This window comes from Micropterus dolomieu, linkage group LG01 (assembly GCF_021292245.1).
Source record: "Micropterus dolomieu isolate WLL.071019.BEF.003 ecotype Adirondacks linkage group LG01, ASM2129224v1, whole genome shotgun sequence".
In the NCBI taxonomy this organism is placed as follows: domain Eukaryota; kingdom Metazoa; phylum Chordata; class Actinopteri; order Centrarchiformes; family Centrarchidae; genus Micropterus; species Micropterus dolomieu.
In genome coordinates, this window is record NC_060150.1 from 18,624,853 (window position 1) to 18,640,427 (window position 15,575).

At 41.5% G+C, this 15,575-nt stretch overlaps 1 protein-coding gene across 3 annotated transcripts in view; it reads right to left on the bottom strand.

Annotated features, from left to right (window-relative positions):
• Nucleotides 1-15,575, bottom strand: part of LOC123979958 (uncharacterized protein PB18E9.04c-like) — a 48,129-nt gene that overhangs the window by 4,720 nt on the left and 27,834 nt on the right. For all 3 annotated transcript variants that reach the window (XM_046064072.1, XM_046064079.1, XM_046064087.1), the window contains exons 3-4: nucleotides 5,131-5,621; nucleotides 4,539-4,587 (exon numbers count right to left, since the gene is read on the bottom strand). In XM_046064072.1, the coding sequence (XP_045920028.1) occupies nucleotides 4,539-4,587; nucleotides 5,131-5,621 (540 nt within the window). The remainder of the gene's footprint in view (nucleotides 1-4,538; nucleotides 4,588-5,130; nucleotides 5,622-15,575) is intronic.

The following is a 15,575-nucleotide window of genomic DNA, read 5'->3' on the forward strand; positions in this document are numbered from 1 at the left end:
ATATATATAGGAAAGTTATATTGCGATGAATTTGTAAAGATAAATATAATTTTTTTTTTTTCCTGCAAAGTAGGCTCCATTGACGGGGCCTAAACATACTTGAAAACTCACCAAAATTTGCAAACATGTCAGAACTGGTGAAAAATTTCGTATTTTATGGGTTTCGCACATGGGCGTGGCAAAATGACTCGCTAGCGCCACCTAGAAAATTGGAAAAAATTAGCCCCTCGTTCACATTCAACCTACATGCATGAAATTTGCTGGGGACATGTATCATATCAAGACGCACAAAAAAGCCTCAAGAACTCATACCCTAAAGTCAACAGGAAGTCGGCCATTTTGAATTTTACGGCCATTTTTGGATGATTTACACACTTCGTACTTTAACGAACTCCTCCTAGGGATTTAGTCGGATCGACGTCAAATTTCTGCTGTGCCTTCTAAAGGCATTGACGATGAAAAGTTGTGCTATTTGCAAGTTTTCGTCAATGGGCGTGTCCGTGGCGTGGCGTCAAAGATCAACTCTTTGCTGTGACACAGGAAGTTGTAACTTCAGTATACATGCTCACATCTGCACCCAAACGTTATGTGCTTGATAACTGTCCTGCCCTGAACATATCTACACGCCAATATTGATTTATATTCATAGCGCCAAGTGCTATGTAGCTCCACAAAAGGGATACAGGAAGTGACATTTAACACCTTCATGCGGCGTTGGAACCGCGTAGCAAATTCACAGCGGCAGAGCTCCAGAATATGCAAGGCGGCTCACACCCCGACGCGCTACAAGTGCGAGGGCCCGCCCAACGCTGCTTGCAGCTTTAATTATTATTATTATTTTTATTTGTTGTCTGCCGCACCGGCTCAAATTCCCGTGAGCTGGAATGAGCTAGAAACATGAAACTTGGGGGAATAACTTGAAATGGTGTGCATCAGCTTCCATAGAAATATGAACCCAACCGGCACATGGTGGCGTTATAATTAAGGCTTAAAAATGCAAGCTTTGAAAGGCCACGCCCCTCACGTGGTAAGTCCGATTGACTTGAAATTTCTCACAAAGGTGCAGCTGAATGTGCTCTACAAAAAAGCCTCAAGGACTATTAAGGTCCGCCTATAAAATTTTTCCACCATTTAGAATTTTTTGAAAATCACATTTTTGACATCTCCTCCTAGACCGTAGCTCCGATTGCCACCAAATTTTCAGTGAATCATCATTGGGTCAAGCCTATTAAAAGTTATATAAAGCATGTCGATATCTCAATTACTTTTCAAGATATGGACCAACGAACTTTGTAAGGGGCGTGGCTCTGGACATAAATGACCACAAATCAGCAACCGTAGGGCCGATCATCACAAAACTCACAGGATATGTTCAGATAGGTGCCCCAGATATACCTGGACAGTTTGATGTACATACGTCCCTAGGGGGCGCTACAAGTGCAAGAAAGGTGCTTAGCATTACACAAATTACACTATAAATCCCATATTCATTCTCCAATCATCACAAATCTCTCAGGATGTGTCCTCATAAGTAAATTAAACATGCGCTGAAAGTTTCATTCAAATCGAACACCCGGAGGAGTGCCCAGAGGGCACTATAAATGCATCGTAACTGGACGTGGAATGATACAAATCAAGCTATAGATCAGAAAATGCTTGTCCAGTTGTTACAAAACTTGCAGGATGTGTTTTATAACAATGTTGAACCGTATGTGTGAAATTTTTTTGATGGCGATACTGCGAAAAGAGCTTGCGGCTATATTTATCTATTTATTATGTTATGGATTATTTTATGTGTAATATGATTAAAATGTAAAGGTTACAACTGCACATAAGGTCCATTGTACCAACAAAAAATAGAGCCAGCGGAGAGGGGTAATAATCCGAGAAAAAACTAAATTTCCAAGATTAATCTACAAGTAAAAAACTTGAATATTCTCTGACAGACATGGAATAGGTCTGCCAGTAAGCTTCTCAACCTAACGCCACTCTCTGAGCTCATTCTGCCACTCTCAGCCCTGCCAGCCCCGATTATCTGCATCTTTTGTTGTAAATAAACTCCCTGAACCTGCCCACCTTGTGCAGTTTGCTTTTGGGTCCGAGTCTGAGCCGTGGCAGAACCAGAGCTTCTGCTAAAAGTGAAGCTGTCTCACCCTCCGGTTGATGATGTGTGAAGGATTTTGTGTGAAGACGTTAAATGGGCATTCATTTTAATTAATAAATTTGTAAACTTTGAAAAATCATGTTTTTCAAACTGCCTATAGCCCTATGCCTGCCTTGCAATTACTGTGATAGATCTAAAACATAGGCCAATAGGTTGAATATTATCGAATGTAGTCTATACACATTTATGAAACAGACTTTGTCTAAAGTAGTCTTTAACTCTGAAACAGGTGTGTTTGGTCCCTCCCTTGTGCAGTTACTCGTAATTTTCCACAGCCGTGTATTGTTTAGCAAAAGTGATCATTATAAATTTTTTCATAGGGTAAAAGTCTACTTTGATTTTGGAATTGATTAGGATAATTTTTGCAATAAATATTGGACTTTTAAACCTTTGTATGTGTAATTGTTTGTATGCCTAATGGAGACTGAAACAAACTGTAAGAAAGGTATGAACACCTTTTTATTCTACATTATTTAGACTGTGTTTAGTGTTGTGGAAATTGTTTCTTGCTGGTGAGGGAACTAACATGCATTAAAGATTAAATGTAAGAGGACACAATTTTCTGTCATAACATTTAGAATATAACTACTACTACTAAGTGTTCAGATAGCTCCCAATGTCAATACTGTTCCATTGCAGGCTCTTTCATATAGAATTCATTTTGGTGCTCCTACTTTATAATGTAGTCACCTGCACCTGGGGGAGAGAGAGAGAAAGGCACACAACACTATAATTCATACTGCGTAATAAAATGTCTACAACTGAAGAGATTAAAGTGATGAAAGAATTTAGTCTTTAAGATAATTGGGTAAACGCAAACTTGATTGACAGCATCACCTTGAGATGTTCAACCCACCTACAACATTTTGTGTTTCCAAGTTTTAAAATTTAACTTGCACAAAAACATTTTAGCAGATAATAATTGGAAGAAAGTGTCACAGAATCCAAATAAAATGGGATACTGACTTATTATAATCTGAACACCTCCATTGTCAGCAAGTCTGACTTGTTCAGGTGGGGATTTGAACCCTGGAATTTCAGTTCTTTAGAGCAGGTGACTTACTGACTGAGCTACTGGTGAGAGGTTGTTTCCATTCAGTTTCCTTCTGACTATGATATTTTTGTCAGTTTAGATTTAAAACGCTTACAGCAGTCAAAATGGTGACAAAATTCTGATTAAAAAATCAGACATCATTCTGCCAGTTTTGGGTGTGTCAATTATTTTGGTTGCATTTGATACAACACTGAGCAATGAAGAAAATATTGTGCATACTGTACAAGTTATGGCAAGATACTGAATATCACTGCAGACTCATCGTTTGACCGATCTAAAAGCCCTTTGCAACACTTGATATCGGCCATCTAAAGAATGTCTGTGTTGACTTTGGTAGCGTCTGAAGAAAGATGTGGAGATATAGATGTTTATTGAATTAGCATATTCTGAAAAATATAGTGACTGACTTCTGATTTTTTGCATTGAGGCAAACATTTGTCACATATCAGTGGATGTGCTGAAAATATTTCAGCTCTCTAGGACATACAGGGGATTTTTATTTTATTTTTTGAAGTTTGAAATGAGAGATGTCTACAAATTTACATTTGTTGTAATAAGCCAAACCCACTTTGAGCAATCATTACCAAATTTTATGCAACAACTGAGTAGTGACCCTAGATCATACAATCCGAATTTTGTACAAATCCATGCAGCAAATTACGAGGTATAAAGTTTTTGCAAGGCCCTCTAGTGGAAGAATATCCCAGGACTGCTCAGCGAAGCTCAGACTGAGCATCTGAACAGACGTTTGGTTACAATAGCTTAAGCCAATTTTGATTTACGGGCATTTATGTAAAATTGCACATAAAGACACAAAAGTAAAAAATTATGAAAAAAAAAATAGATTGACGCATCAAAATTCTTTTGACAACTTTTGATTAGCGACGTCTGTGGTAATCCTGCCAAAGTTTCAGCTCGATTGGCAAAACCATCTGGGATGAGTTTGCAAAAATACGTTTTGGGAAAAGTGATAAAAACTCACATAATTTGACATTTTTAGGGCATTGAAGCAAAGATGCAGATGAATCCAGAGAGTAAAATGACGAAAGAAGTTTGATTCTAAACAAAGCTGTTTTCAAGATAATTGCAAGAACGTATTGTTATTGTTATAACTGTTATAGCACCACCATGAGTTCTGTCAGTGCCATTTCTTGCCTGAGTAGTGCGTGAAATTTTCAACCTACCTGACAATTTTGGTGAGTTTTTGTGAGGGAGTTTTTGCTGCCAAAACACTTTTAGCGGAGAAAAAGAAGAAGAAAGAAGAACAAGATCAAGAAGATGAAGAAGTAAAGAATGAGAACAAAACCATTAATGACCCACCGTTTTCTGCTCCTCTCGTGTAGACACTACATTCATCAAAACTGTGGATCTGGAATGAAATATGAAAGACAACATCAACAAACTTTAAATGGGAAAAATAGTAGAACACACACCTCAGTTTCAGCTTTGGCTTTTTATAATCTAATGCAATATATTTGCAAACTCTTTGTAACAAATATGTTATACGTCATATGGGAAGATATCATTTTTGTTGATACAGAAATGTGTTGATTCATTCAACCCTTTAATCACTTGGAGGTTAGTGACTTTGGATTGGACTGCATGATATTAAGAGGTGCCCTCTCATCTCAACCCTGTCCACTATTAATTGCATCCAATAATGGATGTTTTCATTGCCAGGAGCAGATAGGTGAAGCAAACTGAAAAAAAATGATTTAGAATATGAACATTTTGCATGTATGAATTGTATCATTGTAAAAAAAAATTGTGGCCATAATAGTGGCCAGCATATGTTTCCTCCAAAAAGTCAATATGAAGTAAATTACTGGAGACACAAATATAGATAGATATCTTGCAGACAAACCACCCTGCTCTAACCAGTGTTGCTTTGAACTGTTGCAGTTCCACTTACCTCCTCTATTTCAAATGATTCCCTGGCCGGCCCAAGGCTCTTCTTCCTCTGTGAAAAAGTGCTGACCGTCAGGGGTTGACCTTCCATCAGGGGCCAGGGTGTGAGTGCTTCATAGGCTTTCGAAGAAACCATGTGAGGCTGACGGTCTGGACCAGTTCCTTGCTCCTCTGCCAAAGGACACAGACACACAGTCTCCAGAAGTCCAGGTTTGACTCTTTTTAAGGAGACTTTCTTGTCTGCAAGGCTGGGTGGAATTTGCAGTGACTCATGTGCAGCACAGGGAGGAGAGGTTGCAGCAGGTGTCGTTAGGTCCTGGGTTTTATGGTTGTGGATTTGGCTAAGTGACTTCTTTGATGCTCGTCTGAACAGCATGCCCATCTGCCTCCTCCTCTCCCGGGTCTCAGGAGGCAGCGAGGGGGAGGACGAAGACCCCACCAAGGAGGAGAATGCTGTAGTTACCTGCTGGAGAACCTCGAGTTGTCTAAAACGATCTGAAAGGAGGCAGGAGACGAGACAAGGAAAAAGTTTGCCAAAACATTTGAAATGAGTAGACATTGAAGAAGTAACTCACCACAGCATTATCCACTGATATTACTCCAGATCTGACATTTCTAAAGCATAGTTTTGGAATTTGTGATGTCATTACTTTAGAAAATGTCTATTTATGTATATTGTTTGTATATTAGATTTCAAAGTACTTATGTGGATATTTTTGCCACATCTCAAATTAACTACATCAGGGTTAGTGTTAGTTCACAACAGTCTTAACCTGTTGCTGGACATATGCAAAACTGGTAGTCCTCACAACTTTGTAAGTCGGTGTTTGACTCGATAAATAAATTCAGTTGATCTGGGCATTCCTTGTGTGGGCTGGTCTTCTTGTATGAGCGGTCATGAGCGTCTTTAATAATACAGTTCTAATAGAGACTAAATCCATCATCTCCTGCCCTCAACTGGTACCAACTTATCTCTAAACTGAGGAACCTTAGAAACAGCTGTAAAACCTGTTATATATTTAGACTGCTTTGCTCTCATCAATCTTCACAAACTAACTTCAATAATTTCTTCCAGCACCACCTTGAGGAATCTCGGATTTATCTTGATCAGGACATGTTCTTTAACTCTCACATAAAACAAATTTCAGGGTCTGCCTTTTTTCACCTACATAATATTGCAAATATCAGGAACATCCTGTCTCAAAATGATGCAGAAAAACTAGTCCATGCATTTGTTACTTCTAGGCTGAATTATTGCAGTTCTTTATTATCAGTCAAGTCCATTAATGATCCAGAATTCTGCGACACATGTTCTGATGACCCAACAAGCAATTTTTTTTTTATTAAAGATGTCTAATAGGCATCTAAACACAGCCGATACATCTAGGCTAAAACAGGGCTGAAATTGGGCTGTCAGTGAAAGTTTAGTAGATGTCTAACAATTGACTATTCTTTTGAATGGCTACAGACCACCAAATAATGGATAAAGGATTCTTTTGATTCAAATATAATAGGTTCTCATAAATGGATATTTATCCATACAAATTAAATACAAAGATTTTATTAAGAAAAAGGATTACAACGTAGAGAACTTATGATGATACAACATGAATATAAAGAAATTAATGACAAAATTAAATTTACCATTATTAAGCACATAAAGTTTGGTACAGATTTGAGCATGTACAGTGAAGTTACGACGGTTTGTTGAGACAGTTTTGAAGTAGATATAGCCAACCTGGAAGAAGTGGTTCATCCAGCATAAACGTAGTCACTTCCTGTTGCCAATAGGTGGCGCTTTATTGGTGAATATGGACTTGTGGATGTATTCAGGGTGGGACTCTTATCAAACATATAAACTTAGATGTGAGCATCTACACTGAAATTACAACAACTTCCTGTTTCATAGCGAATCAATACTGGACGCCACCCCACGGGCACGCTCGTCGACTGGTAATAACCGTTTGTACAACATTCAATCGACAATGGGTTTAGACTGCACAGCGAAAATCTGAAGTCGATCGGACTAACTTTCTAGGAGGAGTTTGTTAAAGTATGGAGCCTTTAAATCGGCAAAAATGACCATTAAATCCAAAATGGCCGACTTCTTGTTTTGTTTAGGCAATGGCTCCAAGAGGCTTTTTTTGCGCCCGTGTAGCGCGTCGAGGTGTGAGGCGGCCACATGGCATATTCTGGAGCTCTGCCGGTGCGGCTGTGAATTTGCTACACGCTTCGGACGCTGCATGAAGGTATTACACGTTACTTCCTGTGTCCCCTTTGTGGCGTGTAGTGTACAGTGCTTGTGCATTTGACTCATAACAGTTTAAAATAGCACTGTAGCAGCAGGGCAGAGGGTCAGTGACCTCCTGAGGAGAGAGCAGTGATTGGTGGTTATGTAGGGACTGAACCCTTCTATAGAATATGACCTCTAACCCCTTGTTTTGTTACCTCATAATAGTACTGTACCCTTCTATGGGTTTGAGCTTTATTTTGCAGACTCAAACCCTTTTATGGTACCTAACAGATACCTAAACATATCCTATATAAGCTATGTTTGATGTACAGAGAGACAGAGTGGTCATCGGGCTGGGTCACTCTCCAAGCTGCTGCAGAGCTTGTAATTGATGCTGAACTCCTTGATTTAATAAACTTTTACAATCAAGAACAGTGTCAAGCGGATTTCTTCTCAACACATCATCGCAGCATTATTGTTTGGACACCACAGGCGCTATGAATATAAATTAATATTGGCGTGTGGATGTCTTCGGGTGGGACAATTATCAAGCACATAAAGTTTGGTTCAGATCTGAGCATGTACACTGAAGTTACAACAACTGCGCTCGCCTTTGGTTAATAAATCTTTGAACTATACCTGCCAGTTGTGTGTTCTGCATTTGGGTCCTCCAACCTGCCCCTCCACACTCACTGTAACAGTTACAATAACTTCCTGTTTCATGGTGAATCATCAACGCCACGGACGTGTGGGTCCATGAGGTTTTAGACTGCACAGCACAAATCTGAAGTCGGTCGGACTAAATCCCTAGGAGGAGTGTGTAAATCACCCAAAAATTGCCGTAAAATTCAAAATGGCCAACTTCCTGTTGGGTTTAGGGCATCGCTCCAAGAGGCTTTTTGGTACGTCTGGACATGATACATGTGCCACAGAAATTTCATACATATAGGTCAAACGTGCAGCGGGGGCTGCTTCGTTAAAGGTCACTTCCTGTTGCCAGCAGGTGGCGCTATGACTGTGGGTGAATGTCAGCATGTACATGTGTTCAGGGTGGGACTCTCATTCTACATGTACAGTTTGGTGCAGATGTGAGCATGTACACTGAAGTTACAACAACTTCCTGTGTCATGGCGAAGAGTTGATATTTGACGCCACGCCACGGACACGCCCATTGACGAAAACTCACAGATAGCACAACTTTTCATCTTCAATGCCTTTAGAAGGCACAGCAGAAATTTGAAGTCGGTCGGACTAAATCCCTAGGAGGAGTTCGTTAAAGTATGGAGTGTGTAAATCACCCAAAATTTGACGTAAAATTCAATATGGCCGACTTCTTGTCGACACGTACCACAGAAAATTCGTACATGTAGGTCAAACGTGCGGCAGGGGCTGCTTCGTTAAAGGTCAATTCCTGTTGCCAGCAGGTGGCGCTATGACTGTGGGTGAATGTCGGCATGTACAGGTGTTCAGGGCGGGACTCTCATCCTACATGTACAGTTTCGTGCAGATGTGAGCATATACACTGAAGTTGCTGTCATGATCCTGTCTGTGTGTCTTGTTTGGGAATCTGGGTTTTGGTTCTGTATCTTTGTTCTTAGTCCTGGTCCTTAGTTCATGTTTTAGTATTAACTCCTAGTTCTTGTTTACATTATTTTGGTTTAGTCTCCTCTGTACTCTGTGTTCTAGTTCTGTGTTCTCATTCAGGTTCTGGCACTTTGTAACTTGTGTGTTTCTGTCTTTGTTGGTTATTCATTTTGTCCCCTGTCTGCCTGTCAAGTGTTCTCTCTGTTTTCCCCCGCTCTCTCTCTGCCTGCCTGTGTCTCGTTAGCCTCATGTCTGTCACCTGTGTTGCCCCGGCCCTGCTCGTTAGTCCCTGTGTGTGTGTGTGTGTGTGTGTGTGTGTGTGTGTGTGTGTGTGTGTGTGTGTGTGTGTGTGTGTGTGTGTGCGTGCGTGTGTGTATATACCTGGTGTTTCTGTCTTGTCTTTGTCGGTTCATTATACAGTGTTTGCAGTGTTCTTGTCGTGAGGAGAAGCTCTGTCTGAATATCTGCCTGAAACCTTGTCAACCTGTATTTGGATTTGTGTTCTCCCCTTGCCCTTGTGGATTTTTTTGGACTCAGCCACTGATAGTAAGTGCGCTCGCCTTTGGTTAATAAATCTTTGAACTATACCTGCCAGTTGTGTGTTCTGCATTTGGGTCCTCCAACCTGCCCCTCCACACTCACTGTAACAGTTACAATAACTTCCTGTTTCATGGTGAATCATCAACGCCTCGGACGTGTGGGTCCATGAGGTTTTAGACTGCACAGCACAAATCTGAAGTCGGTCGGACTAAATCCCTAGGAGGAGTGTGTAAATCATCCAAAAATTACCATAAAATTCAAAATGTCTGACTTCCTGTTGGGTTTGGGGCATCACTCCATAAGGCTTTTTGGTATGTCTGGACATGATACATGTACCACAGAAATTTCATACATGTAGGTCAAATGTGCAGCGGGGGCTGCTTCGTTAAAGGTCACTTCCTGTTGCCAGCAGGTGGCGCTATGACTGTGGGTAAATGTCGGCATGTAAATGCCCTCAGAGCGGGACTCTCATCCTACATGTACAGTTTGGTGCAGATGTGAGCATGTACAATGAAGTTATAATAACTCTTATAATAGCTCATAGTACATATCACATCAATGGGGTAAATACCTAGGGAAGGAAGTAGGAGTTGAAAAAGCTAATTGTAGGGGATAGAAGAAGAAGAAGAGCACAGGAAGTGCATTTTAGAGGTTAGGAGTTAGAGGTGTTATAAGAGGAAGTGTTCTCGGAAGAGATGAGTTTTCAAGAGCATCTTGAAGTTAGAGAGGGATGCCCCTGCTCTGATGGTGTGTGGTAGCTCGTTCCACCATCGTGGTGTCACAGATGAGAATAGCCGGGACTAGGATTGCTTTGTGTGAAGGGATGGCAGAGCCTGGAGGCGTTCGTTGGAGGAGCGTAGCGGCCGAGAAGGAACATAAGTTTGTATTATGGAGTTTAGGTAGATGGGTGCATACCCAGTAGTCACTCTGTATGCAAGCATTAGTGACTTGAATTTGATTCTGGAGGCCACGGGGAGCCAGTGGAGGTCACTGTCTTCTCCTAGGAAATTAATTGGATCGACAACAAATTTTTGTTGTGGAATCTTCAGGCACAGACGATGAAAAGTTGTGCTATCTGTGAGTTTTCGTCAAAGGGCGTGTCGGTAGTGTGTCCTACAATATCGATGAATCGCCATAAAAGAGGAAGTTGTCATAACTTCATTCCACATGCTCAGATCTGTACCAAACTTTACATGGTTGATAAGAGTCCCGCCCTGAACACATCTAGATGCCAAAATTCACTCAATGTGATAGCCCCACCTAATGGCAACAGGAAGTAAGCCATTTCTGACAAAAATCATTTAATTTAAATGCCATTTTCGCATGTTGGTACATAACATATAAATGGCTGGCGTTGTTAAGCGGCACCTAGGGGACACAAGAGGTGACGTTTAACTCCTTTGTGACCAGTCCGAAACGCTTCATAATTCATAGCAAAGGAAGCTGGAATAAATAAGTATTGTGCAGGTATTATGTACTGCGCATGCGTTGGCGTCTGTAGCTACCTGTCGGAAGCTCCGTCTTAAACCTGACTCTTATCCAGTTTTAATCCACACTTTTACATTACATTTTTTATATCCTTTTATCTAACTTAAGTTTTTAAGTTTTATGTGGGTTAAGGATTTTAGTCATCCGACATGGATTTTAAGCTAGATGACCGTAAAAACGCTATCAATGCTACTGACCACAACAAAGCTCCAGCAACTAACGTTATGCTAGCCGAGATAACTCTGCCCCATGAGGACTGCATATTCCTTAAGAAAGTTAACAAAAAGATTGCTGACCTTATGGAAGACATCCGACGACTTTCAGAGGAATTCAAAGAGAAAGATTCCCTGCTGACTGCCTTTATGGATGTGGCTTCAGTACAAGCCAAACAGATTGTTTGTCTTAGCGCAACTGCTAACATCCAGGACACCGTGCTATGGGACTCCTCTACCCTTCCAAGGCTTTCCTCTTGCTCGACTCCAAAGCATCAGTAAACCTGGGCGGAAGTGGTGGTCCGTGGCTGCAAGAGAGGCTCGGATGGGGCTGCCTCTCCTCCACACATCGGCCTCTCTAACTGCTATGCAGCCCTGTCTGACGACACTCCGGTCCATCCAGCGGATGCACCTGCGGCTTCGAGTCTCCCTGATACGGATCCCTTTCGGCGGACAGTGCCGGCCGACACTGTTGCATCTCCTCCACCGGCTACATCTCCTGCACTGGCGGCAAACAGTGATCGGCTGGGCCGCCGGTCTGCCGCTGGGCCTGATCGGCGGCCGTCATCCCGGTCAAAAACCTCCGCTTCCCAACGTAGCATCCTGAAGGAGGCTTTGCTCAGACGCTCCAGAGGCCGTCTCTACCCTGCACCGTCGGGTAACCCTTCTCTCAGGTCTGTTACTGCTACTCCAACACAACACTCGGCAGCTCACACACTCCATCCTCAGTCCGCACGCAGTGTGGAAGCAGATTTTGCTCAGTCCTGCTCTGGAACCTCACAACCGGCATCTCCTCGTCCTCTTTTCTCCCCAACCACACTAATAATTGGTGACTCCATAACCAGAAACATCCGTTTCTCTAATGCTACCACTCACTGCTTCCCCAGTGCCACCACAGCTGACATTTTAAAAAAAACTCCAGGACCTAATGCCATCGCTCCCGTCCTCCATCACAAGAGTGATAGTCCATGTGGGAACAAATGACTCTTCAGCAGTCTGAGCTGACAAAATCAGATTTTAACCGTCTTTTTAACTTTTTAAAGCAGTGTGGAAAGTCTGTTTTTATCTCTGGTCCCATTCCCACAGTTTGTCGCGGTGCTGGCCGCTTCAGTAGACTCCTTGGCCTCCACGACTGGCTCCACTCCGCCTACAGGGCTCACGGTGTGTGTTGTATCGATAACTTTAATAATTTCTGGCAAAGAATGTCTCTTTTTAAGACAGACAGACTTCACCCAAACAAACGGGGCTCAGAAATGTTAGCTGCTAACATACAGCATGTGATGTGGTCCACACATGACTTACGTGAATAACTAATCATTCATGTCATGCAGCACACCTGGACACACCACCGGTCACTGAACAGAACTCTGCCTCACTGCCACAAACAACTGTCTCCACCTGCTGGCATGTAAAGCTGTCTGCTCCCAGCACTGTTCCAAAGACTTCTATTCCTGTCATCATTACACATAGAGCAGTAAACCGAAATGTGCACATCCCACACAGAAATAATCGTAATCTTATAAGGATTAGGACAACTGCTCCAACTCCAGCACCTAGAACAAATGCATTTAAAATGGCTTTGTTCAATGTGAGATCACTGTGAAGTAAGACTTTTATCTTAAATGATTTTATCTTGTCTGCAAATCTAGATTTTATGTTTTTAACTGAATCACAGTTGCAAATGAATGACTATAGCCAGCTAGCTGAACTGTGTCCGCCTCAATATGACGTGGTGGTGGGCTAGTGAGCGTGTATAGGAAAAATTTTAAATGTCATCAAGTACGCTGTGATGAATTTAACTCCTTTGAAGTTCTCACTCTTAATCTTGGAGGGCTGCAACCTATCATATTTGTTATAATTTACCGCCCCCCAAAACCGCCTGGAGGATTTTTATCAGAACCGTGTGTTCTCGCATCTTTAATGAACAAAGTGTTTCAAAGTCTTGCACATTCTTTCAGAGCCAAAGCCAACACCTGTCTGATTCCAACACCAACAATCTGGTTGATCACTTCAATCATATCTGCTTGTTGTCACCACTGCTCCTCTAAAGGTTAGGCCTTTGTCTAAAGCTAGTAAGCAACCCTGGATAAATGACAGCATTCGCAGCCTAAAAATGGAATGCAGGAAAGCAGAGCGCAGATGGAAAAAATCCAGTCTCCAAGTCCATTACCTCAGTCTTAAGGATTTATTAATTAACTACAATAACATGGTTAAGGATGCGAGAACACATTGTTTTTCTGAACTCATTACTACACAAACACAATCCCAGGTTTCTGTTTAAGACTGTGGATCAGCTGGTAAACCCAACCCCTCCTTTTGCCTCAGCTGGAAGTAATGATGACTGTGAATCTTATTTTACCAATAAGATGGTGTCAATCAGAGCCTTTATTACCCCCGCGGCCTCTTACTCAGAGGTCCCTCACCAGCAAAAAGAGAGTTTTAACCAGTTTGATCCCATCGACTTGTCTGAGCTTTTAAAAACAGTATCACAAATGAGTGTCCTCCAGCCCACTTGATGTAATACCTACAAAGTTTTTACTGAAAGTAATGGATTCTGTTGGGCCCCATTTGATCTCTGTTTTTAACAGCTCCCTATCTACTGGTTGTGTCCCTCATTATTTTAAAACGGCTTGCATGAACCCACTTTTAAAGAAACCTGGTTTAGATCCCTCCCTCCCACAAAATTTTTGATCAATTTCAAAACTGCCTTTTATTGCAAAGCTTTTCGAAAGAATTGTGTCCAAACAACTGCTCACTGTACTGGAAAATAACAAATTATTTGAAAAGTTTCAATCTGGTTTCAGGAAGTACCACAGCACTGAGACTGCCTTGCTTAAAGTCACCAATGACCTTTTAATGTCTGCTGATGAAGGTATGTGCTCAGTCCTGGTACTCCTGGACCTTAGTGCTGTTTTAGACACCATTGATCACAACATCATGTTAGACAGACTGAGACACTGGGTGGGGATCTCTGGTACTGCCTTAGAATGTTTTTCATCCTGTCAAATAGGAAGTTTTGCGCGTCTAAACAACTACGTCTCTTCGTTCTGTCCAGTTAAATATGGTGTGCCTCAGGGGTCGGTCTTAGGACCCATTTTGTTTTCCTTGTATCTGCTTCCCCTTGGACACATAAACATGGTATTTCTTTTCATATTTATGCTGATGACACACAAATGTACTTGCCCATCAGATCCACAGACCCTGGAATGCTGAGTTCACTTAACAACTGCCTTGTGAAGTTAAAAAATGGATGTCAAATAATTTCCTCCAGCTGAACTCAGACAAAACAGAAATCCTGGTCATTGGGTCCCAGCAGATGGCAAAACAAATACTGCCATCTGCTGGTTCCCTAGTAAAACATTAAGCCTGTTGCAAAGAACCTTGGTGTTTGGTTTGATAGTAATTTAAATTTCGAGCAGCACACCACAAAGCTTGTTCAATCATGTTTTTATCAACTTAGAAATATAGCAAAAAGTCAATCTATGTTAACTTTTAAGGACACCGAGACCATCTTACATGCCTTCATCTCATCACGCCTGGATTATTGCAACAGCCTTTTCACTTGTTTAACCCAAAAATCTACTGATCGACTCCAGACTGTCCAGAACTCAGTTGCCAGGCTTTTAACCAGAACAAAGAAATATGACCACATTACCCCTGTGTTAGCTTCATTACACTGGCTCCCAGTATGTTTTAGAATTGACTTTAAAATTTTATTGATCACTTTTAAAGCTCTTCATGGCCTCTCGCCTTGTTATATTTCTGACCTTTTAGTCCCATACACACCAGCACATACCTTAAGATCCTCGGGCAGAGGTCTGTTGTCTGTTCCAGAGTCTCAACTGAAAACTAAAGGGGACAGCGTTTGCTGTCAGGGCTCCGAGGCTCTGGAACAGCCTGCCCGAGGAAATCAGGTCGGCTGAGTCAGTGAACTCTTTTAAGTCCCTTCTTAAAACATACTTTTATAGGAGAGTCTTTCCCGATCTTATTTGACTTTATTTTATCCCTTTTATTTTATTCTATTTTACTTATTTTATATTTATCTTAAATGTCTATTTTAGTCTTTTCAGTGTTTTCCTGCTTTTATCTTGTATTGTTTTTGTTTTATTGTCTTTTGGGTATTATTGTCTTACACTTGTTAAAGCACTTTCAATTTCAATTCAATTCAATTCAATTTTATTTATATAGCGCCAAATCACAACAACAGTTATCTCACAGCGCTTTTCATAAAAGAGCAGGTCTAGACCGTACTCTGTGATGATATTTACAGAAGCCCAACAGTTCCCACCAAGAGCAAGCACTAGGCGACAGAGGCAAGGAAAAACTTCCTTTTAAGAGGCAGAAACCTCGAGCAGAACCATGGCTCAGGGTGGGCGGCCATCTGCCTCGACC